This window comes from Mesoplodon densirostris, chromosome 16 (genome assembly GCF_025265405.1).
Source record: "Mesoplodon densirostris isolate mMesDen1 chromosome 16, mMesDen1 primary haplotype, whole genome shotgun sequence".
NCBI lineage: Eukaryota > Metazoa > Chordata > Mammalia > Artiodactyla > Ziphiidae > Mesoplodon > Mesoplodon densirostris.
This window is the reverse complement of record NC_082676.1, coordinates 48,456,583-48,482,768: the sequence shown is the minus strand read 5'-3', so window position 1 is coordinate 48,482,768 and position 26,186 is coordinate 48,456,583. Positions and strand designations below refer to the sequence as shown.

General features: G+C 35.8%; 1 protein-coding gene across 2 annotated transcripts in view; it reads left to right on the top strand.

Moving 5' to 3' along the window:
* Positions 1 to 24,936, top strand: part of RBBP6 (RB binding protein 6, ubiquitin ligase) — a 33,112-nt gene extending 8,176 nt beyond the window's left edge. The window contains exons 3-18 of one of the 2 annotated variants that reach the window (XM_060120143.1): positions 708 to 744; positions 5,184 to 5,228; positions 7,320 to 7,408; positions 7,524 to 7,620; positions 7,973 to 8,112; positions 10,872 to 11,044; positions 12,510 to 12,613; positions 12,732 to 13,069; positions 15,496 to 15,592; positions 15,701 to 15,779; positions 15,890 to 15,944; positions 17,254 to 17,322; positions 19,321 to 19,683; positions 19,972 to 20,073; positions 20,912 to 22,669; positions 22,973 to 24,936. In XM_060120143.1, the coding sequence (XP_059976126.1) occupies positions 708 to 744; positions 5,184 to 5,228; positions 7,320 to 7,408; positions 7,524 to 7,620; positions 7,973 to 8,112; positions 10,872 to 11,044; positions 12,510 to 12,613; positions 12,732 to 13,069; positions 15,496 to 15,592; positions 15,701 to 15,779; positions 15,890 to 15,944; positions 17,254 to 17,322; positions 19,321 to 19,683; positions 19,972 to 20,073; positions 20,912 to 22,669; positions 22,973 to 24,554 (5,128 nt within the window). In that variant the 3' untranslated portion in view covers positions 24,555 to 24,936. The remainder of the gene's footprint in view (positions 1 to 707; positions 745 to 5,183; positions 5,229 to 7,319; positions 7,409 to 7,523; positions 7,621 to 7,972; positions 8,113 to 10,871; positions 11,045 to 12,509; positions 12,614 to 12,731; positions 13,070 to 15,495; positions 15,593 to 15,700; positions 15,780 to 15,889; positions 15,945 to 17,253; positions 17,323 to 19,320; positions 19,684 to 19,971; positions 20,074 to 20,911; positions 22,670 to 22,972) is intronic. The other variant, XM_060120144.1, reaches the window with a different exon arrangement.
* Positions 24,937 to 26,186: the final 1,250 nt, after the last annotated feature.

The following is a 26,186-nucleotide window of genomic DNA, read 5'->3' as shown; positions in this document are numbered from 1 at the left end:
GCAGTTTCTCAGGGATCCAAATTAAGAAATGTTAACAACAGTGGTCTTGCTTTAAGGAAATCCGATGTATGAAAATTCACATCTGTACCTATTAAGAAACTGAGGAATAATATTATTATTCAATCTATTAAGAAATAACGACAAAGTTTCTTAAATAACAAAATCCTCATACTACCTTTCAGAAAACATTTATTGTATAAGTGGCAAGATACACACCTATTCTAGAATTCCCCAGTATGGATTTTTTTTTATAAACCAGAAATGCATCTTAAACTGTTCAAAGGTAGTAAAGATTAATCCAGGTAGTGTGTTTATTACTTCTGAAATTGGCTGTTTTAAAATCTTTATGCCAAGGAAAAATTGTGTTCCTAAAAATATGTGATTAGAGAGATGTTTTTTTTTTTTTTTTTTTTTTTTTTTTTTTTTTTTTTTTTTGCTGTATGCGGGCCTCTCACTGCTGTGGCCTCTCCCGTTGCGGAGCACAGGCTCCGGACACACAGGCTCCGCGGCCATGGCTCGCGGGCCCAGCCGCTCCGCGGCATGTGGGATCTTCCGGGATCGGGGCACGAACCCGTGTCCCCTGCATCGGCAGGCGGACTCTCAACCACTGCGCCACCAGGGAAGCCCTAGAGAGATGTTTTTATCACAAAAATTCATTAATAGCTACTCACAGAGAGCTAATGCTGTTTTTCTTTTTGTCGTTTTAGAAGTCGAACTGAACCAGTGATGGGAACTTCAAAAGCAGTATGTAAAAACACAATCTCACACTTTTTCTACACATTGCTTTTACCTTTATAATGTAGCTGTGAAGTAAATCATTTTAGAACTTTATATCCAACTGATCATAGTACATATTGTAAATAAAATGTATTTGATTACAGCTCAGTTGAATATGGATATATATGGCATAATTTGCACACTTTATTTTGTAGAAATGGGTAGTTTGTGCCCAAAAAGCACTGTTTCATATTAAATATGATAGCATTCTTCCTGTATGACGCTGTGTTGTACAGTTAATGTATGATCTTTTTTTAGATCATGTAGGTTTTACACTAATGAACATGGTAACATGTTCTACATCTGTCTGTCTATAGTTAGTATTTTGTATGTATGTACAGGCTGTTGTGTGCTTTTTGTTTCTTGCAATAAAAAATGTTTGGAGTGTATATTTTGCCATTTTCACGTTGTATCACTTAGGTTTTTTTTTTTTTTTTGGTTTTTGGTTTTTTTTGTTGTTTTGTTTTTTGGTTTTTTTACTGCCTGATTGATGGCTTTGAAAAATGCATTAGCAACATCCAAAGCATATATTTAAGGTTTGATGCTTTCTCCAATTTCAGACACGTCATAGAAAAGAGCTTTCCAGAGACCATTGATGCAGCTTTTATTATTTAGTTTTGCTTTATTTGGCAATTTTGAGCTCCTATTCTTTGTTTATATCTGTACTGTAAAGTGAAACCTGGAATTGGGCCCCCTACAAGTATATCAGTGTCTCGTCGATGATTTTGATGATTTTATACAATTGAGTACATCGTTCTCAAGTTTTAACAGAGGTCTTCTACTTCTCTAGTCTGCTCAGTTGTCCAAATTAAGATATTTCCTCTTTCTCATAAGATATTAAAATGCTGCATTAATTGTAAGCCAGCTGAAAGCTGTAGCTTATCAAAGGTAACTCCCCTTAACCAGGGTAACATCTTAACCTTAAGCAAGACACCATTTTGACTTTGAGCTTTTAAGTAAAAGGTAGCAGCATTCCTAAGTTGTGGGGTGAAACATCCGTTTCAGAACAGAGATCTGTAGTAATTGGGTTCTGTAAAACTTGATGGTTCTCTAAACATTTGACTGCTCAGGCTTGATTTGTACACAATACAAGATGTCTGAAATCTTCACATAGAATTTAAGGGTATTGCTTGCTGTTTCAACTTTATCCTTTTAAAATGCTACTGATCTTTTAATTATGTATCAGGCATTTCACTAACCTTGGATCATTGGATCTTAAACATGATAACATAGAATATCTGAACTTTGGACTTGTTCTCTATAAAGTATATGGCCTTTAGTTCTCATAGAACTAAGTATAGTGATTCAAAAATCACAACTCTTAGTGTTTTGGGGGTTTTTTTCCCCCCTCTTTGGGGTATATGGGGTTTTTGGGGGAGGTGTTTTTTTTTTAAAGCGTAATGCTGTAAAGACTGTCCACAGTTTCTGTTTTGCTGGTGATTGGTTTAAAACTGATTTTTATGTATCCAAATGCTAGCACAAATCAGATTGACTATACTGGTGACTGTAGTAGTTAATGTAACACATTTTGTATAAAGTACATTTTATATAGTATTTAAACTAATTCAGATGAAGTTTTATTTCTTGAAAGCAATTATTTCCTTTTTGTTTATTAGCATGTGTATAAACACAGATCACATGTTCATAAATAAAGTTAACGTTCTTTTAGCCTTGTGTGTTCCCTGGCATGTCTGTATTACACTTACAAGAAGCAGTTTATTTTATGCTTATTTAGGTTTCTCTTTTCTTTCTTCTTTTTTTAAAAAATAACTTTAAAAGTGGCTTTGATTTTTAGGTAGAATAATTTTAAGTGGAGATATTAGGTAACTTAATATCCCCATCATTTATTTGCTTGGGGTACATTTGCTGACATTTAAGATTTGAGAGAATATATTCATAAAGTGTAATTAGTGCCCATCCTAGGAAACTTACGTGTATTGTGCAAATTCACAAAAGCCAATTAAGACAGAATCACTAAACCAGATTTTTAAATTCTAATTAGTAAAAATAAATGTACGTACACTTTTGGTAATTTAAGCCAGCTCTAATCACGGATGACTGTTTCTATCTATATTCCACAAGTTTTGTTTGTAGTCATCCTTCTATGTTGGTACTCCAAAGCTGCGGGTTCTTCCTGCTTACATTTTGTAAGATCCTTTAATTTCAAGCAAATATAGTTTGCATAAAAGATTTCAGATTCTTGCTTCCAGATGCAAGACCACAAATTAGATGTGAGAATGTGGGTTAATTTTGATGTCTATGGTGTGCATTAATCAGTATTTTTGGAGAGTACTTTTTTTAAGTAGCGTTTTTTTTTTTTTAATCTGAAAGTTACTGTATTTATTGATGTCTAGTACGTATAAATTCCTAGTTTCTAAAGCATTTCTTGTCGGCATTTTACACTTATTTCTTAGTACCTTGCTATATGTAGAAAACAATTGGATGCCTTTCTAAATTTGTGGTAAATTTGACTTGTGTATTATAAGGTATTAAAGTGTTATAGGGATTATTTGGTGGAAAAAGGTGATTTAGATGCTGTTGAATATCTGAAACCACTTTTAACCAGATAAATAAATATACACTACTAATAACAAGTTGGCAGAAATCTAAAAGAAAGGATAGGAAAGCCCAACATAATAACAAAAAGACAGCTATATCTTAGGAGTGGGAAGAACAAAAAAAGTTAGTTTTTTAGTTCCAACAAGAAAAAAGGGTGATATAACTGATTGCTTTCTTTCTAAGGAAATGATCAGTATGCATATTCTAGGCAGTAATAGGCTATTTTTAAAGGCTATTAATTTCATTGATTGACAGCAGTTTGTTCAGTCCTCGTTTCTTAAAATTCAGGCAATTCCTGGTTGATATATCAATAAAATGTTACCCTCTTCAAAGTAGATTGAATAGGTCAGAATTTGTTCTGGATAAAAATAGTCTATTTATGTGTTCTTTCAATTTTTCTTTTTTAAATTTACCTCCTGAGATACTCGTTCTTTAAGGAAAGAACACTTCAAAGCTGCACGAGAGTGAGAACCCACTGGTGGGTTATATGGCTAGGAATGTATGTGGGATTAGTGCATTATGGACTCTGTAGTCCCTCAATGTGGAGCTAAGAACCTTTTGTTTAAATAAACATCCCAGTAATAATATCCATCAAACTAACTTTTAAAGCTCTTAAGATATTTATAAGATGTATTTTAAATTTAGCCAACATCAGTTTTGTTTCCATTTATTGAATTACTGTTGTGGTGGGCATTGGGCTAAAAAAACTTCATATCGAAACTGATTACATTTCTGTTTGGGGCTCTAAGTCATGCTGCCTTTATTTTAATACTCTTAGTTCTCTGGAATACCTGAAAAATACAAGATGAAGACTCACTTTTTCTTCTTTGATGCAGACATCTTGTTACATTCTCTCTATTTTAAAGAAGAGTTCTGACCAATAATGCATGAGAAATTTATAACATGTCGAATAAGCAGCCCACTTACTGCATAGGAAGCTAATAATGTGTTCATTTTGGTACACTTGTAGGGAAATCATATCTTTAGAGTTACAGGCCGAAGGTGTGTGCATACACACATACATAAACATTTTTTTAAAACTGATATTAACATATTCAGGGGAACAATAATGAAGAAGTTTTAAATGTCACATTTGAAAAAAAAATTTTTTAAGCCCTTTTATATCCATGTTTAATACTTGCTCTGTTTGATTAAATTAACTTTCTTTTCTCTGCATATTAAAGTCCATTCTGTAACTGCTCTGTTTGCCCTGCCCCGGGGTACCTTTTGTTTCCCTTTATTTGGCTTAACATCTTTGCCCTGATAAAGCTGTGGTTTCTTTGGCAAGATTAGCTATTGTTACTCTTTGTATGGGAGAATAAATGAACTTATTCAGACTGAGCAGTACATACTCAAAGAAGAAAAAAGTAGCAATTATCTGGGACCTGTTTTATTAAAGCAATTATCTGAGCCTTTAAAGAGCTGCTTGTTTTTACAATGTTATATAATGGCGTTTCGGGAAAGTTCGAAAGATTTCTTATTCTCTCTTCTAGTGTACATTGTCTTGAGCATTATCAAATTTAGAGACCATTGATAGACATGGGACTCTTACTTAGTAAACCACCACTCTGAACAGTTTTCCTATGTGATATAGTTTTCTTTACCCTGTTTTCTCATTGTAATTGAGTCCCTATCAACGGTTAGCCTTTATTTGCTGTATGTGGGATGTGTGGAGAAGGATAAGTGGGGTGAGTTACATTTCAGCTTTAAAACAAGATAACATTCTTTAGAAAACGTCTAAGAAAAATGCCCAGTATTTGAACATTAAGTGGCAGTAGGGACTAAATGATCACTTTCAGATGTTTTCAGTGTGGAACTTGAATGTGTGTTTAATTTTTTGTGAACAGATTGATGACTCTTCTGCATCTATTTCTCTGGCCCAGCTTACGAAGGTATATATATATATATATATATATATTCTTGAAAATATAAATCTTTTTCTAACATCATATTTTTTTTTGTTTGTTTAATGCGGAACAATGTTTTAAGAGGGGTTGGGGGAGGAGATATTTTGCAGACACATTGTACATACTATTACTATCCTGTAAAGAGTAGTTGCTGTTTTGAGAAGATAGGGGGAGTATTTTGAAATCAGCTTCACCTAATGTTGGAGTATTGTTCATCTTCAAGACAGAAGAAACACATGAAGCTCCACTTACTCGCTTTTTTCCCTCATACATTTTGTTTAATTATACATTGGAAACTAACAAATTTCTGGAGGAATTCCCTGGTTTTGGCTGTAAATTATGTGGACTTTACGCAGCCAAAATAGAAGCTTTCCTTTACACGGACGATTGCGTGGTTATTTCTTGAATATTTGAATTGATCCCTTGAAGGTCAACATTTTAAATGTGATACAATTGTTTCTTTATGCTATAGACTTGTAGTCTGTCTGCATTAGAAAAAGTTTTAAACAACCTAATTTGTTTGAACACAGACTACATGAATTGTGTAAATGTATAAAGTTGTTTGCAGGAATATACCAATGTGTATGTTTGGCAGAGGGGAAAATTGTTACCTCCTGAAATCATTGTATATGCCATGTTTTGCGATAAGATTGCTTGCAATTTTCTGCTCAACAATGTGTACCTTTTGTTTGGGAAAGCACTAGTGATGGATTAATTTTTAAAACAATAGACTTAGTTTGCAAATTGTGCCATTAGGGGGGAAAAAGGCAAATATTACAGATCAGGCAGATTTTTGAGGGCCAAGAAGCAAGTTTTCCAGTTTTCCGAAGTTCTTTTTTTCCCTGCTATCATAAATGTAAAACCAAATTTAGCAACCGAGGTTAATGAGTTAGATGAGTTTTCCATTAGTGCTGTCCCTATCTTGTCATTGGCTTTGTTATAGGTTTTGTCCTTATCCCCTAGAATGTATCCGCCAAAATGTCCTAGTAACAAATACAGCTTTTTAAGCTCCTGTTGTGGGAAAAGTAAACATTAAAGTTGATGATTCTAAAACATGAAGTGGGCTAAAACCAATCTCTATAATTTTTTAATGCAAAGTGGTTTAGCATAGAGTTAACATCTTTAGCAACTTATAGTTCACTGTTTTAATTCATGTGTACTGTAAGGACCATATTTGAGTTTTGGTCTATTCCTACCATTGTTTCTTTGTGGGAAGCAGTTGGGGAGTTTTGGAGGTTTGGGGGATTTTTTTTTTTTTTTTAACTATTTGTAAGTTACTGTTTGGGTTCAAACAAATTAGTTGTTCAACATCTGTAATCCAGTTTTCTGTAAATGTTGCTGTTGTTCTAAGCTCTGTTAATGTTAAGCATTCTTTGTATATAAAATTACAATAAAGTGTTAAAACTGGTTGCTTGTTTTGTGGATGAATGTAAAGCTAAAACCTAATGAATGGCTGATATGAGTGCTAGATGCTTGAAGATTCAAGTTACTAGGACTCACTCCCTTAGACCCTGCTTATATCTAGACTATTGTATGTAATACCTTAAAGTTCATAAATCTTTGCAGAGTTGGATTTAAAATTTGAATGCTCAGTGCATGTGCTTTGCACTTAGTTTGAAATTTGATACCACTACCTAAAGAGCCTTCTGACTTGTAGTATCTGCTGCATAATATGTTCAATTGTTCTACCCCCAACCCTACCTCCAAGTTATATGCTTGACATTTGATGCTTAATGCTGTGACACTTGAACTATTTTTAAGACTTAAAAACATCAAGTGTTTCTCTCCTAGCTTAGTCTCAGTTTTTAACTCTTAGAAGAGTAGTATGCAAATCTTTAAGGTACAAACAGGGTCTAAGGTTTGAGTGCCCCCAGAAAGACTTTCTTCAGCACCATAGACACCCAAACATCATGTAATGACCTAACGAACTCCCAGTGCATCTTCTAGGTTATACTTGTAAATAACTTTTTATGCAAGATTAGATACTGCTCTTTACAGGATGAGTGGTGTTGTCTTTGGCTGTGTGGTCTTAAATGTGTTTCTAATGTGTGTGTCAAATAATTACCTGTTAAACAGACTGCCAATCTGGCTGAAGCCAATGCTTCTGAAGAAGATAAAATTAAAGCAATGATGTCGCAATCTGGCCATGAATACGACCCAGTCAAGTAAGTTCATAAATACTTCATACTAATAGGTACCTTGGGGTGGGGTCCCCCCCCCAATATCAGAAGCATTTTTTTCAAGTCTTTGTGTACATGTAATTTTTTTTTCCCCTTTCAGTTACATGAAGAAACCTCTAGGTCCACCACCTCCATCTTATACTTGTTTCCGTTGTGGTAAACCCGGCCATTATATTAAGAATTGCCCAACAAATGGGGTAAGTTCAAAGTAGAAGCTATGATGCACCTTATTTTTCTTAAAATTTTTTCTTAGCCATATTATTTTTCTTGGTAAATACTGCCTTCTCTATTACAATGGCAAATGAGCATAGCTTTTAGAGCCAAACTGCCAGGCTTCAAATCTTGACACTGCTACTGAGTGAGCAAGTTACTTGATTTCTCCAAGCCTGTTCTTTCTTCTCTGTGAAATGGAGGTAATAATAGTACTTGCCTCACATGGCTGTTGTGAGGATTAAATGAGATCATATATGATAGCACTGCGTGTTAGCTAATACTAAATAAAGCTAACTGCTTTATCTCTTCCTCCTCTCTCCTTTCCCATACATATAGGATAAGAACTTTGAATCTGGCCCTAGGATTAAAAAGAGCACTGGAATTCCCAGAAGTTTTATGATGGAGGTGAAAGATCCTAACATGAAAGGTGCAATGCTTACCAACACTGGAAAATATGCAATACCAACTATAGATGCGTAAGTATTCAAATTAGGTATGATCTATGGAGACTACAGTCAGTCCAGGTGATAGTGTTTTATTTAATCTTGGGCTTGTAAGTTGGCTGCTTGGATTCCTTATGAACGTTGTATACCAAGACTTAGTTTCCACATGTTGCATTTCTGTGTTAAGAATGAGAGGCTGCAGTCTGCTCCATTTAAAGCAAATTTAAAATGGATTTGGGGTTTTTTGCTGCCAGTGAGTGCCACTTCCCTTGTGGTCTTCTAATTTTTCTTTTTCTGTCATTCCCTGCTTTCTTCCTCATTCACATACATACTCCCACATAGTCTTATATGCTGTTTGCATCCTTTAAAAGAACAAGACAAGTATCTTAAACTTTCTGAGAAGCAGGAGGCTTAAGAATAAAAGTTCTGCAAGATATCAAGGCAAATTTAAGTGCCAAGATTAAAGGAAATGCTGAGGTATCTTGAATAAGTTTGGATATACTGTGTGAGTCTTAAGATTCTGAAGTGTGGTTTATTTTATAAACCATTAGTTCAGATCAGCTATAGCTCTATAAGCTATACCTTAATGCTTATTTTTAATGTGTTTTCAGGTTTTATCTTATGAGCCAATTTTTAATGAAATGAATAGACAGTAAACCTAGAGGCATAGTTCAACTAGATAACTTCCCATTTTATATGCTTTTATTAATACATTTAATTACCTTTTTGATTACCATCAACAGTTGTAAACTCTCACAATATAAAACACAATATTAAGTGTTCTTTGGAATATGGTTCGCTAACTTAATCGTGCATAAGAATCTCTTACAAAAGTGTGTTAAACAACCTGGGTACCCTGCCCCGCCCCCAGGGATTATATGTTGAGACTCCGAGTCTGCATTTTTTAACAAGTCCTCGAGGAGATTGTGAGTTTAGGGGATCCTTAGGGCATACCTTGAGAAACATCAATTTAGAGAATAGATGTCCATGTTCTTAGTGACAAAATGTATATTAAGAACAGTTTTCCTCAGCTTCATGCTATATTGTCAGATGTGAGCAGGTAAGGATGATGAAAATGGCTATGCTTACAGAATGATACTGAAAAAAGATTGTGTTTTTGAGTAGGTAAATACATTGTTTTTGAGTAAATACATTGTTTTAGTTCATAGGTAAGAATTAATGTTTTCCTGAACTCCCAACCCTGCTCACTTTCTCAACTTCACTCCCATCTATTTTTTATCAGTCTACCATCCTGTGTTTTTGTGGTTCATCTTAGAGCAGTTTGTTGTTACGCTGTTTCTAATTCAGACATTTCATACATGATTCCAAACAGCTTTAGGTTGAAATTGACGACCTTTACAGACACAATTTAAGAGCAGACGGCTACATATTAATATAATATGTAGATATAAAAGTATTTAAATAGAAATTTGTGTTGGAAAAATTAACATCACCTGTGAACCCCTACTAATAATTAACTTCATTGCTTTTGAATACTGAAATACAAAAGCCCATTTGTGCCAAACACACAGCAAATACTGGGGAAAATGGGAACCCAAATATTTTAAATGAAACTTCACCCTCTCCACTAACACCACTGATAAGCAACTTAGACTCTTCTTCTGTTTCTTTTTCTATCTTCTCTTCTCCTCTTTTTTTTTTTTTTTTTTTTTTTTCTTTTCTCTCTTGGGCAGTGGGAGACTCCTCTTTCACAAATTGGGAACAATGGGGCATAAGCAAATTGATACATATTTCTGGAATCGTGGTGATGTCTATGGAGCAACTGCAACACAAATAACACACCTAAGGTACCCTGCTCTGTCCAGATGAGATTCTTTCATTTTAGCATTGAGATGAACACACTGTTCCTGAATGAAACAGAAAGGATTTCTCTGAGAATTCCTGTGTTTTACAAATGTGCCTGATTACAGAGAAGATGAGGGTGTTGGAAGCAGTGGTGATAAGTCTGAGAATAGAATATTTTGGTTTTTTATATTTAATGTATTTAATACCCAACATTTCTGCAAAGTACATGTCTATGAAAAATGGACCTCCAAATATCTAGTGAGGTGTTCCTTTAAATTTTTTACACATATTCTAAATATTTAAGTCATGAATATTTCTTTCTTTTTTTTATGAATATTTCTTAATTGACTATAAATAGATTAATCTCTCTTAATGTTAAGTATAGTAGACCACTGTTTTGAAGTCTAATTCTGGCTATTAATTACTGGTGTGATTAGTGACATATTTCCCTTGAATTATCCCCCTTAATTGTGTAATGTCAGTTCCAATTTTAGTTTCCCATATTGTGGTATTCACATTAGTACCTTCACAGGTTTTGGGGACTGTTAGACTATGGAGGAAGAAAAAACAATTTTTTTCCCCCAAGAAACATGGTAGTAAAGAAAATAGTGATTAGGGTATTGTCATAGCTTAAGCTCAAATCCCGTCTCTGCCACCCATATAAATATAACTTTGTGGCACTGATTGTGTCGCTCTACTTCTCTGGCTCTCAGTTCTTAGAGTTACAGATTCGAAGATCCTTTTAGCCACTTTGATAGCATTTTTTTTCTTTTTTGTTATACTTGTTTAGGATTTTGTTTTATATGTTTTTGTTCAGGGGAGGATGTTCATAACTTCTCCCTTATTTTGGGAGGTACACACTTAATGTAAACTGATTTGACATTGTACTGAACTATAAGTACCCATTATGGTATAGTAGAATATATAAATTTTTTTGGAAATACTTTGCCTTAACAATGTTAAAACACTAAAACTTCCTTTTACAGAGAAGCATATGCAATTGGAAAAAAAGAAAAACCACCTTTTTTACCAGAGGAACCATCATCATCTTCAGAAGAAGATGATCCTATCCCAGATGAATTGTTGTGTCTCATCTGCAAAGATATTATGACTGATGCTGTTGTCATTCCGTGCTGTGGAAACAGTTATTGTGATGAATGTAAGAAATGTTGAATCTTTGACAATACATAATTTAGAGTATGTGTATTTCCTTGGAAAGGCTGTTAGCAATATTGTATATTTTAATAATAAAATATGAGTTATTGATAAATTAATCAATGAGCATTTAATAACTTTGTTGCTACTTTTTTTTAAAAAAAAAAAACCAACAACCTCTTTGTCCTTTTAAATATTAGAATTGACCACCTTCTTTACCTTCATCACGGTGACTTTACTGAGGTTTTATAAAATGTAGGATTTTTATTTCCTCTGTGTTTTAAATGGTATACAGAAATGTAAAAGCCTTTTGGGCTTTAGATATTCCAGAAGTACTTTTAAATGATATCTAAGTCCCTTTCTAGGAATGTGAAAAATAGCTTATTCTAAAATTCTTAAGTGTGATTGAGAACTACTCTGTAAAGATATTACCCAACATTTGCCAGGGGGTTACTTGTGACTTTTGTCTTGAGTCATTTATATTCTATTAGCACTTGATTTTTTTCTGCCACTTATCTTAAGTTTGTCCCTTCTTACCCAGTTGAAAATGATGTCATCTGAAAATTTCATTGCTCAGTCCTGCTCTGGTCTTTATCATTTCTAAAGATAGTTTGGGGGGACTTCCCTGGCAGTCCAGTGGTTAAGATTCCACACTTCTACTGCAGGGGATGCAGGTTTGATCCCTGGTCACACGGCCACAAAAAAAAAGGTAGTTTTGGAATACACATCTTTTTTATGGGGCCTCTTCAGTGAAGACCAAAGTCAAGAAGAGGTCACTTAAGACTTGTTTCAGAGTGCGTCTTGAATTTAACAGACCACTTATGATTGGATTTTTTTGCAACACTGAAGCATAGTCAGTGCATCTATAATTTAGTATTGGTTCTTACCTGCTGTGCTATAGATGTCTCTGATTTCTTTGCCTGAATAATGCTTCTGTTATTTATAATGCCCTTTTCTAGTGATGCTTTTTTTCTTAGCACCACATACCTTGTGGGATCTTAGTTCCCCTACCAGGGATTGAACCCGGGCCCTCAGCAGTGAAAGTGCAGAGTCCTAACCACTGGACCACCAGGGAATTCCCAAGTGATGCTTTTTTAAAAGCCCTATATTAGCCATATAATGTTTTTGTCTCTTTCTAGACTTTTTTTTTTTTCCCTATAATATTCCGATTACTAGCTAAACAAAGAGAATGGTATTTGGGAAAGAGCATCTTTTCTCTCAGTTTAAATGTTTGTTTAGCTTATATCCATTACTTCTGTTTCTAAGGTAGAGAGAGGTTAGAGCAGAGGAGTGCTATCAGGTGAGAAATTTTACTTTTAAATGTCTTAATCTAAGAATAGAAATGGTTAGTGATGTGTGCTTGGAAAACAGTAATGTAACTGAACACATGTAAACTGTCTTTTTAATTCATTCAGTAAAAACTCGGTTCCTAACTATGCTTTTGTTAATATTTAAAATCTTATATATAGGTATAAGGACAGCTCTCTTGGAATCAGATGAACATACATGTCCAACGTGTCATCAGAATGATGTCTCTCCTGATGCTTTAATTGCCAATAAGTTCTTACGACAGGTAGCTATATTTGTATCACTTTTTATAAAAATTTTTTAAAAATCTTTTAATTGATTTAACCGTACTTGAGTAAATACTACATTACATTTTTCTGCATTTTTATGTTTGGTGTCCGTAGGCTGTTAATAACTTCAAAAATGAAACTGGTTATACGAAAAGACTAAGAAAACAGTTACCTCCACCCCCACCTCCAATACCACCTCCAAGACCACTCATTCAGCGGAACCTACAACCTCTGATGAGAACTCCAATATCAAGACAACAAGATCCTCTGATGATTCCAGTGACATCTTCATCAACTCACCCGGCTCCATCAATATCTTCATTAACCTCTAATCAGTCTTCCTTGGCCCCTCCTGTGCCTGGACATCCATCTTCTACCCCAGCCCCTGTACCTGATATAACTGCAACAGTCTCCATATCAGTCCACCCAGAAAAATCAGATGGACCTTTTCGGTAAGTCTATGTATTTCTCACTGTTAGGAAACAAGTGAGATCAGTGATGTAGTTTTTTTTTTATTGTATATTGCTTTAACAGTTGTTTTAGTGACCTTCAGTCTGTTGCATCCCACTGTGCTCAGTAAGGTGGGTGACTTGTAAGAAATGACCTAGTCTTTGGGAATTCCCTGGCAGTCCAGTGGTTAGGACTTGGCGCTTGCACAGCTGGGGCTCATGTTCGATCCCTGGTTGGGGAGCTAAGATCCCACAAGCCACACGATGCAGCCAAATTTTTAAAAAAAGAAAGAAAGAAATGGCTAAGTTTTACTGGAGGAACAGACAAATGAAGGAGATTAATTTGCAAATTATTAAGCATCCCAAGGTCAAAAACTATACACATTGCCAGCAAGTCACATTAGATGTTGAATAATAGCCCATAACAGCTCTGCAGTTCACAAGAGGGAGAGGTCACTTATGGTCACCTCTTATGGTGGTATTAGAAAACAGTAGACTTCAGCAGAACTAAGAACAATTTGGATAAATAGAGAAAGGGGATGAAATACTGGTAGAAGTAGAGAGGTCAGAAATAATTGTTTTGGAGCATAATTACGTAGGAGAGTAGTGAAAACTCATTTAAATCCTACCACTCCTGAAATGAAAGGGACCTTTATAGTCCAATGGCTCATAAAGTCTTAAAAAATCAACCAGCTTTTAAAAAATAGATGCCAGGGGTTTTTTCCCAGAAACAAAATCTTTAGGAGTAGGACCTTTACAAGAATATTTAAGAAATCCCTGCAAAGTATATATAGGATGGATAAACAAGGTCCTGCTGTATAGCACAGGGAACTATATATTCAATATCGTGTAATAAACCATAATGGAAATAAATGTGAAAAAGAATGTATATATATGTATAACTGAATCATTTTGCTGTACAGCAGAAATTAACAGAACATTATAAATCAACTATACTTGAATAAAATAAAATTTTTTTTTAAATCCCACTTACCTAGTTCAGCCTTTTATTTGATTAATAGCGGGAATAAGGCCCAGAGAGTTCATTGACTTATCTAAGGTTACCCTTTTGATTTAGTAGTAGAGGTGGAAGTAGAATTTACTCTTAATCCTTTATTTATTTTGTCTCAAGGTTTTTTTTTTTTTTTACTAGTCTTAAAACTGAAACAATTTATAGCATATCTACCATAGATTGTACTTGTTAAGGAGGCTTCTTCATTTTACATTTCACTTACATATGAAGAACTCGTCAAAAGTCCAGTCCTCTCTCACTTTCCCCAGAAGTTTTCATCATCTTTGATGTAACTCATTTTTTTTTTTTTTTTTTTTTTTGCGGTACGCGGGCCTCTCACCGCCGTGGCCTCTCCCATTGCGGAGCACAGGCTCCGGACGCGCCGGCTTAGCGACCATGGCCCACAGGCCCAGCCACTCCGCGACATGTGGGATCCTTCCGGACCGGGGCACGAACCCGCATCCCCTGCATTGGCAGGTGGACTCGCAACCACTGTGCCACCAGGGAAGCCCGTAACTCATCTTAATGCAACTGTGATGGATAAACAATAACAAGATGTGATTTTTTTTTTTCTTTTTTTCTTTCTTTTTTTTTGTGGTACGCGGGCCTCTCACTGTTGTGGTCTCTCCGTTGCGGAGCACAGGCTCCGGATGCGCAGGCTCAGCGGCCATGGCCCACGGGCCCAGCCGCTCCATGGCATGTGGGATCCTCCCAGACCAGGGCACGAACCCCTGTCCCCTACATTGGCCGGCGGACTCTCAACCACTGCGCCACCAGGGAAACCCCAACAAAGCGTGATTTTTACTCTTTTTTTTCCTTTGATAATTTTTACTCATTACATGCGGAAGTAAACTTTATAATCCTATTATCACAGATTATGTATTCCCAAAATAAGAATATTTGTGTAATGCAGACATTTTCTTCAGGTCTATTATTTTTCAAACCTTGCAAGTATTATATATAGAGGCCTCTTAAATACGACTCAAATCTTTGTAACATGGAATTTTTTTTTCAAAAATATGGAAAATATTGCCTATTTTTTTCCAGTTTTATCGAGAAATAATTGACATACGTCACTGTATAAGTTGAAGGCATACAGTACAGTGATTTGACTTAACATATATTGTGAAATAATTACCACAGTAGGTTCAGCTAACGTCTGTCTTCTTGTGTAAATACAATAAAAAGGAAAAAAAAATTTTTCCCTTGTGATGAGAACTCAGGATCTATGCTCTGAGCATAGTTCTAAAGCATAGAACTCAGGATCTATGCTTTCCTATATACCGTACAGCTGTGTTAGCTATAGTTGTACATTATGTCCCAATTACTTATTTATCATATATAACTGGAAGTTTGTAGCTTTAATCCTCCATTTCTGGTGACTTTTTAATGTATTGTAAATTATATTATTATCTAGGGATTCTGATAATAAAATACTGCCAGCTGCAGCGCTTGCATCTGAACATTCAAAGGGAGCCTCTTCAATTGCAATTACTGCCCTTATGGAAGAGAAGGTAAGTTTCACTGGCTTTTAAATTTGGAGATTTTTTTTTATTATTATTATTACAGTAGAGTTTTTTGTTTTGTTTTTTTAACTATACTTTTTTGTGTTTTTCCTAAAGGGTTACCAGGTGCCTGTACTTGGAACCCCATCTTTGCTTGGACAGTCATTATTGCATGGACAATTGATCCCCACAACTGGTGAGTAAAATCATTTTGGTTTGAACTTTTTTCCTTAAAAAATAATTATAACTTTATTTAACCTGTAATTTTATATTTACTTATTGGTTTTGTTTATTTTTGTTTCCAAGGCCCAGTAAGAATAAACACTGCTCGTCCAGGTGGTGGTCGACCAGGTTGGGAACAGTAAGTATATGTCTCAAATAATCTTCAGATGATTGCTTTCAAACGTGATAATGGAAATTACAGTCTAAGCAGTGTGTGCTGAGTGTCTTTTATTGTAAACTCCTCTTTTATATGCCATGTTAACACAGTTTTTATGTAAAATGTCACAAATTCAAGACTCTATGGAGAATTCTTCTTAAAAAATGAGTAATTCTTTTCTGTAATAATAAGATGTAAACTCATGTAAATTCTTTTTACTTTTATGACTTAACAAATGGTCATCTTGGCAGAATCTCAGTTAATGAACAGATAAGAATTACTTGAAAGAATATTTTAAATACTGAATCAGTTATTATGCTAGTAGATTAAACTTTCCTCTTTAATTTGAATGTTTTTGATTTGAGTAAATAAACACATAATAAGATTAAAGTCTACCAAACACAAAATTTCTCATTTTGACTAGCTATGTTAATGAAATTTTATTGCATATTAAAATCTATAGGGTGTGGGAGACACTGCTTTGTGAATGATCCCTGGTGTTCTCCTTACTTGGTGCAAGTAATAAATCCTTCCGTCTCCCAGAAGAAAAAACAAAAAATTCTTTAGGGTATGATTTTCTACCCTGAAGTACTAAGAACTTTGATCTTCTGTAGGATGTTCTATGGCATTAAAAATCAGATTTATTTATTGTTTTTATACAATTATTTCTGTTTATGTAACCCATATAAATGGGCTCATATATTTATGTAAACTGGCTTATATTCTAAAACTTTAATCTTTTTGTTTGAAAGATAAACCAAACTTCTTATAGAAAAAGTATGTTAGTTGAGAGACTAGCAGAATATATCAGTAGAAAGAACACAGGATTTGGAGACAGACCTGGGTTTGAGTCCCAGCTCCTGCATTTGCTAGCTATATGACAATGGGTGTGTGATTCTACTTCTCAGCTTTCATTGCCTCATCTGTAGAATTGAAATGGTGCTACTTACCTCACATGTCAAATGCCTCTGCATAGTGTCCAGCAGATAAAAGAGCTCTTTTCCTTTTCTATAACAATAAGTTCATAGAGTAACTTATAGAATGCTAATTAGAATACAACATTACGTAAAATATATATTGAAACTTAATTGTTTATGATATGTTAATCAGAAAGAATATTTAATTTTAAGTAAATATAACACTTGCTCATATCTCTGTCTGAAACAAGTTTAAGAATCAGGATCAGGGAGTAAGGAAAAGTTTTCAAAATAGTTAAAATAGGTATATTAAAGTCTACACACGAAAAGGTGTGTGTAATACTCAAGCCTATTTTATCCTTCTTTCCACACAGTTCCAACAAGCTTGGATATCTGGTTTCTCCACCACAGCAAATTAGAAGAGGGGAGAGAAGCTGCTACAGGTAGGCTTGCTAAAAATCTTGAAAAACAGTAATCGGATGACACACTGAAAAATATAACACAAATTAATGCACAGTAGTGCTAGGGGGAGTGGGTTCATTTGGTTTATACTTTACTCGCTTAAATCTTAAGTAGTTGCCCTTAAGAGGCCCATAAAAGAATAGATTATGTTTAATATTTTTTATATATATATAAATATATTTATTTTTGTCTGCGTTGTGTCTTCATTGCTGCGCGCAGGCTTTTTCTAGCTGCAGCGAGCAGGGGCTACTCTTCGTTGCCATACGCGGTCTTCTCATTGCTGTGGCTTCTCTTGTTGCGGAGCACGGGCTCTAGGCACATGGCATCAGTAGTTGTGGCACGCGGGCTCAGTAGTTGTGGCACATGGGCTCTAGAGCACAGGCTCAGTAGTTGTGGCGCATGGGCTTAGTTGCTCCATGACCTGTGGGATCTTCCCGGACCAGGGCTTGAATCCATGTCCCCTGCATTGGCAGGCGGATTCTTAACCAGTGCACCACCAGGGAAGTCCCTACATTTAGTGTTTTAAATGTTGGTTGTTTAAGGCTCCATCTTCACTACTCCTTCCCAAGGACTACTTTCTCCCTGTCAGCACCCAGCAGAATACTGGCTTACATTTACTCTGTTGAGTGTAGAGGACGGTCAGTAAGGCCCAGACAAACTAAGGTGTCGATTTAATTTAAGATGGATGTTAACCAGCTCAGCTCCCAAATGCAAAGAAGACTTGCATTTATTTCTCCCCTAGACTCAGTTATCCCCATCTTCTACCATGTTCTCTTCCAAAAGGATAGACAGAATATTGTTAGGGCCCTTTGCCCAGAAGATGCACAAGCAGTGTTAATCTAAGAAGTAAGCCATATAGTTCTTACTATCTAGGTCATACTTAAGGGTATCTTCTAGTGCTCCAAAGAGAATTGCTAAGCTTATGAAAGATAACTGCTGTTTTGTTGCTAGATCACATATTTAAAAAGAAGGTGATATTTACTAAATCAGACTCTGAAAAGAGGCCTGAAATCTAAATCCCAGCTGCTGCTATTGTATACCAGTTACCTATTACCTATAATTTAAAGATCCTTTTAGCTTAACAGAAATAAGCCCACTTTTTTAAAGAAGCCACTGTTTCTTTGATGAGGCAGAATTTAGAAACTTTGGCCAGCACTGTTAATTTTAACCTAACCCTTTGAGAGAAAAAGTGAGATTTTCAGTTGTTAATTACAAATGTTAAAACTAGTATTCTAGTTTGTTTGTTTTTAATAAATTTGTTTGTTTTTGGCTGTGTTGGGTCTTTGTTGCTGCACGTGGGCTTTCTCTAGTTGAGGCGAGCAGGGGCCACTCTTCGTTGCGGTGCACAGGCTTCTTATTGCGGTGGCTTCTCTTGTTGCAAAGCACGGGCTCTAGGCGCATGGGCTTCAGTAGTTGTGGCGCACAGGCTTAGTCGCTCCACAACATGTGGGATCTTGCCAGACCAGCAATCAAACCCATATCCCCTGCACTGGCAGGTGGATTCTTAACCACCATGCCAGCAGGGAAGTCCCATGTTTATTCTACTTTGAAGGGTCTTATTTCCTCAAAAAGATTATAGGAAGTGGGTTTTCTTCATTTAAACTTTTGGTCTTGGAAGGCATTTTGGGGAGAAATAGGTCACAAAGACATTAACCTGTCAGTTCCTTTAAATGACAGATTAGGAAGTAATGAAATCATTGTGGAGTGATATTTGGACTTCACAAAAGAGAACTTTTAAGTATGGCATCTCCATATAAAGAAGGCCTAGTAAACTTATCTCAGTCCCTAACTGGCCTTAAAAGTTGTTGTTAACATATAAATGATGTTACTTTTACATATAAACAATATCAGTGTCCCTGTGCTTATTTAAATGGTTGATTCTTTTCCATTGTTTGTGGATTGAATTGAAAAGATTTTGAGTAGAAAAGATAAGATTACTTGTCTCAGATGCTTTAATATCTTGGAATTTATTTTTCCAGAAGTATAAACCGTGGACGACACCACAGCGAAAGATCACAGAGAACTCAAGGCCCATCACTACCAGCAACTCCAGTTTTTGTACCTGTCCCACCCCCTCCCTTGTATCCTCCTCCTCCCCACACACTTCCTCTCCCTCCAGGTGTTCCTCCTCCACAGTTTTCTCCTCAGTTTCCTCCTGGCCAGCCACCACCTGCTGGGTATAGTGTTCCCCCTCCAGGGTTTCCTCCAGCTCCGGCCAATTTATCAACACCTTGGGTATCATCAGGAGTACAGACAGCTCATTCAAATACCATCCCAACAACACAAGCACCACCTTTGTCCAGGGAAGAATTCTATAGAGAGCAACGACGACTAAAAGAAGAGTAAGTGTTTGAATTTGAAATTACTCTACACTTTCATTTTCTGATGTAACGTTAAATAGGTATCTTTGGAAGCATTTTCCAGTGTTTCCAGTTAGTATAAGAAAAATCACCTAAAAATTAAACCAAGCCATACAAGCAACTTCCTCAGGGATTCCTAGTTATTTATAGTTTTAAAGTGGAAAACTAATGGCAATTTCATTCATGTCATTCATGATCTAATTACATTTGTCTTGTTAGTTTTCTTAAATGGTTTTTGTTAACTTTCGCTCTTTAACTTTATTTTACTAGGGAAAAGAAAAAGTCCAAGCTAGATGAGTTTACAAATGATTTTGCTAAGGAATTGATGGAATACAAAAAGATTCAAAAGGAGCGTAGGCGCTCATTTTCCAGGTTAGTGTTTTGCAAGCCTTCACAACAGAATTACAAATGGGACTTTGAATATCCAGGGATTAGCTATGGATATAAATAACATTGCAGTGATGGAATTTTTCTGATTCGGTCTAGGTTTATAAAAATGGAAATGTAGCTTATTTCCCAATACCTGTTTATTGAAATATCTCACTGTAAATTCTATTGTGTAGAACTAGCAGTTATGGGGATTAAATTACCCTTGTCCCTTGAAGTTACTTATAGTGTGAAATAATTGGGAAAATGTTTGTGGAAGGAAAGAAATAGTGGACTAGCCAAAGATTACATTTCTGAGGACCCTTTTACCTAAGGCTACAGCTTTCTGCTGGAACATTAACCTGTGTGATTATGAACTAACAGTAGAATACAAGTTGCTTTATTGATAGAAAAACTGAATTATAAATATTCCCAGGAAGTTTGTTTAAAAGACTTATTTTTTATGCTTGAGATGTTCCTTTTAAAGCTAGACTATTGGCCAACGTAGGACAAAAAAAGTTACTCCTACTTAATAATCAGATAGGAACTAATGTTTAAATTTAATTGGCATTTTATTTAATGTTAGGTCATATAACTCACAGTACATTAATGCACTTCACTCTAATTATTAAGATTTCACTCTTGTTTTATAACAAGTGATTGCTCTGATCTTTGTGTACTTTATTCCATTCCAATAGAGGTCACTGTGCCTCTTTAATCATCTAAGATGAAACGATATAAAGAAATAATGAACCATGAGGAGAACATACTGAAATCTGAGAGTCTGTATTTAATTTTGTATATATTTCTCAACTATCAACTATTGTTTTATTTTTGCTTTTAGGTCCAAATCTCCCTATAGTGGTTCATCCTATTCAAGAAGTTCATATACTTATTCTAAATCAAGATCTGGTTCAACACGATCACGTTCTTATTCTCGATCGTTTAGCCGCTCACATTCTCGTTCCTATTCACGATCACCTCCATACCCCAGAAGAGGCAGAGGAAAGAGTCGAAATTACCGTTCACGGTCTAGATCGCACGGGTATCATCGATCTAGGTCAAGGTCACCCCCATATAGACGGTATCATTCACGATCAAGATCTCCTCAAGCATTTAGGGGACAATCTCCTAATAAACGTAATGTACCTCAAGGAGAAACAGAACGTGAATATTTTAACAGGTACAGAGAAGTTCCACCACCTTATGACATGAAAGCTTATTACGGGAGGAGTGTTGACTTCAGAGACCCATTTGAAAAAGAACGTTATCGAGAATGGGAGAGAAAATATAGAGAGTGGTATGAAAAATATTATAAAGGCTATGCTGCTGGAGCACAGCCTAGACCATCAGCAAATAGAGAGAACTTTTCTCCAGAGAGATTTTTACCACTTAACATCAGGAATTCTCCCTTCACAAGAGGCCGCAGAGAGGAGTACTCTGGTGGACAGAGTCATAGAAGTCGAAACATAGGTGGCAACTATCCAGAAAAGCTTTCATCAAGAGACAGTCACAATCAGAAGGATAATACAAAGTCAAAAGAGAAGGAGAGTGAAAATGCTCCAGGAGATGGTAAAGGAAATAAACATAAGAAACACAGAAAAAGAAGAAAGGGGGAAGAAAGTGAAGGCTTTCTAAACCCAGAGTTATTAGAAACTTCTAGGAAATCAAGAGAGCCAACAAGTAATGAAGAAAATAAAACAGACTCATTGTTTGTTCTCCCAAGTAGAGATGATGCTACACCTGTTAGAGATGAACCAATGGATGCTGAATCCATTACTTTTAAATCAGTGTCTGAAAAAGACAAGAGAGAAAAAGACAAACCTAAAGCAAAAGGTGACAAGACCAAACGGAAAAATGATGGATCTACTGTGTCCAAAAAAGAAACTGTTGCAAAACCTGCTAAAGGACCTCAAGAAAAACTAGATGGAGAGCGTGAAAAATCTCCTCGATCTGAACCTCCACTTAAAAAAGCCAAAGAGGAGACTCCAAAGACTGACAATGTGAAATCATCATCTTCCTCTCAAAAAGATGAAAAGATCATTGGTACCCCCAGAAAAGCTCACTCTAAGTCAGTAAAGGAACACCAGGAGACAAAACCAGTCAAAGAGGAGAAAGTGAAGAAGGACTACTCCAAAGACATCAAGTCAGAGAAGCTAACTAGTAAGGAAGAAAAGGCCAAGAAGCCTAATGAGAAAAGTAAACCACTTGATAGCAAAGGAGAAAAAAGGAAAAGAAAAACTGAAGAGAAAGGTGGAGATAAAGATTTTGAGTCATCTTCAATGAAAATCTCTAAATTAGAAGTAACTGAAATAGTGAAACCATCACCAAAGCGCAAAACGGAACTTGATATTGAAAAGCTGGATAGGACGCCTGAAAAAGACAAAATTTCATCATCAACTGCTCCAGCCAAAAAAATCAAGCTTAACAGAGAAACTGGTAAAAAAATTGGAAGTACAGAAAATATATCTAATACAAAAGAACCCTCTGAAAAATTGGAGTCAACGTCTGGCAAAGTTAAACAAGAAAAAATCAAAGGAAAGGTCAGGCGAAAAGTGACTGGAACTGAAGGATCCAGCTCAACACTTGTGGATTATACCAGGTATCTGATAATGGGCGGGTGGAAAAAGTGGAATATGTTAATTAAGAATGTATTGTTGTTGGGGGTTAGCTGGTTACTCTTGTCTTTGAAGAAAGGAATTGCTAAAAGATAAGTAGATTTTGGGGGTGAGCCACATTTGTTTTTATACAATCATACACTTAAATCTTTATATCTCAGAGCAAAATAAGTGGCTTTTGAAAGTTAAAAGGACATTTATCATGTTTAACTTGGTCTTTTTATACTTAACAGTGTTTAATAACTGTAAGTTCTTCATTAATTAAAAAATATTTTATTTCTTTTTAGTACCAGTTCGACTGGAGGCAGTCCTGTGCGGAAATCTGAAGAAAAAACAGATACAAAGCGAACTGTCATTAAAACAATGGAAGAGTATAATAATGATAACACAGCTCCTGCTGAAGATGTTATTATTATGATTCAGGTTCCTCAATCCAAATGGGATAAAGATGACTTTGAATCTGAAGAAGAAGATGTTAAATCCACCACACAGCCTATATCAAGTGTAGGAAAACCTGCCAGTGTTATAAAAAATGTTAGCACTAAACCATCAAATGCAGTCAAATATACTGAAAAAGAAAGTGAGTCATCAGAGAAAATTCAGAAACTCACCAAGGAAGTGAGCCATGAAATTACACAGCATGAGGTCAAAAGTTCAAAAAACTCTGCATCTAGTGAAAAAGGGAAAACCAAAGATAGAGATCATTCAGTGTTGGAAAAGGAAAACCCAGAAAAGAGGAAGAACAGCACTCAGCCAGAGAAAGATAGTAATCTGGACCGTCTGAATGAGCAAGGAAATTTTAAAAGTCTGTCTCAATCTTCCAAAGAGACTAGAACTTCTGGCAAAGAAGATAAGCATGATTCCATTCGAGGTTCCTCAAATAAAGACTTCACTCCCAACAGAGACAAAAAAACTGATTATGACAACAGAGAGTATTCAAGTTCCAAACGTAGAGATGAAAGGAATGAATTAACAAGAAGAAAAGACTCTCCTTCTCGCAGTAAAGACTCTGCAGCTGGACAAAAAACTAAGCCAAGGGAAGAGAGAGATTTGCCTAAAAAAGGAACAGGAGATTCCAAAAAAAGTAACTCTAGTCCCTCAAGAGACAAAAAACCTCATGATCATAAAGCCACTTATGATACTAAACGTTCAAGTGAAGAGACGAAATCTGGAGATAAAAATCCCTGTAAAGATCGTGAGAAACATGTGTTAGAGGCAAAGAACAATAAAGAGTCAAGTGGCAATAAGTCACTTTATATACTTAACCCACCAGACCCACAGATTGAGAAAGAGCAAGTTACTGGGCAAATTGATAAGAACACCATCAAGCCTAAACCCCAGTTAAGTCATTCCTCTCGACTGTCCTCTGATTTAACTAGAGAAACTGATGAAGCTGCTTTTGAACCAGATTATAATGAAAGTGACAGTGAAAGCAATGTATCTGTAAAAGAGGAAGAAATTTCAGGGAAAATTTCTAAGGAACTGAAAGATAAAGTAATGGAGAAAGCAAAGGAGAGCCTGGACATAGCAGCAGTCAGCCAGGTAGGTGTAACCAGGAGCCAGAGTCAAAGCAGCCCTAGTGTCAGTCCAAGTAGAAGTCATAGCCCTTCTGGAAGCCAAACCCGAAGCCACAGTAGCAGTGCTAGCTCTGCAGAAAGTCAGGACAGCAAGAAGAAGAAGAAGAAGAAGGAAAAGAAAAAGCACAAGAAACATAAGAAGCATAAGAAGCATAAGAAACATGCAGGCACTGAAGTAGAATTGGAAAAAAGCCAAAAACACAAACATAAGAAAAAGAAGTCAAAGAAGAGCAAAGATAAAGAAAAGGAGAAGGAGAAGGATGACCAAAAAGTGAAATCTGTCACCGTGTAAAAGGGCAGATTTTAAAAATTGACTTAATTACTAAGTCATCTGTATTAAATTTTGTTACAATGTAAAGAGATCCAAGCCTTGTAAATAATATGGAAGACCCTGTGCTGCACTTAAAATATTGCTGCTTGATTATTTGATTTTTACATCAGAGCTTTATAACACGAACTTTTGTACAGAATTGTGAGTTGTGACCATGTAACATGAGAGGTTTTGCTAGGGCCTATTATTTTTAACCACCATGAATTAGTTGGGGTGGAGTTTACTGTACTGTGAAATTTTCACATTTGAATTTTTTTAATTGCCTGGCAAAATCTGATATCAGTTCTAAAATATCAGCAGAATGATTTGCTGAATTCATTACAACTCCGTTATGTCACCTTTTGATTACAATAAAAGTTTTCAGTAAACTTTTCAAATGTTGAATACTTGCGTTATTTGAAGGAAAGTGTGTCATGTCTCTTCCCCCTTCCATTTCCATATTTAAAATATCCTTTGAGACTTTAGTATAAGCTGAACTGTATATATAAAATTCTGAAGTAAACATGGAAAATGTACTTCATTAGTGAGCTGGTAATAGGTGGCCAGAAATAAGAAATCATGGTTAATTGGAGATCTGGTTGAATAAATCTGGAAGGGTCTTAAATATAGTAATTAGAAGTTTGGACATGAATTTTAGAGATGAGGAATTTTGATTTGTTTATGGTTATGTATTTTTTTTGAAACCCTGATAAATGAGTATTAAATTCCTTGATAAAGTACTAAATAACACAACAGTCTGTGGCCTACCCAATCTGTCCAGTTAACAGAAGCAAGCAGCAATAGGTCCAGAAGCAGTAGGTAAGGCTACAGTGGATTTCCTTAATGGCTCTGGCTTAGGAAGTTTATTGTAAGCAATAAAAAGCTATTGAAAGGATGTCGGGAACTAGGATAAGAATGGTACTTTAGAAACATAGCTGTATAAATGAAGATTAAGAAGACAGTGGCTAAAAACAGGAAAAGACCAGTTCTAGTGTGAGGTAGTGGTCCTAAAGTACTTTGGCAGGGGGCATTGGACTGTGGTAGTAGAAGAGGAAAGGGTTTACATGAGCAGCAGCTTTTATTAACTTCCTGTCTTCTTGCCTTGATTCATTATTTCCAGAGTGTACCATATTACAGTATTGTATACCATTGTTGGTACTCGATTTTAGATGGTATACAGACATACTTAAATGTGTGTAATGCAGCATTTAATATTTAAGGAAAAACAGTGATTTAAAGAAAAATTGTAAGGGTGATAGAGTGCTATTAACCTTATGAAAGCCGTTCAGGACCGAGTTAAGTTTGGGAAATGCTGCGTTTAAATGAAACCGACTTGGCTTTAAAGGGCTCTGCTTTTGTTGTGATTCTGAAGTCACTTTTATTCCTAGACATCTCCATCACTGGGGATGGGATGCCTGTTGTACCCACTGCCAACCTCACCCCACCCTACCCACAACACATACCACTTGTATTTTCAGATACTCCCAACAAGACTACACTCTTTTTTTTTTTAATTATTTGTTTATTTTTTGGGTGACATGGGTCTTCGTTGCTGCACGCAGGCTTTCTCTAGTTACAGGAAGTGGGGGCCACTCTGTTGTGCGCAGGCTTTTC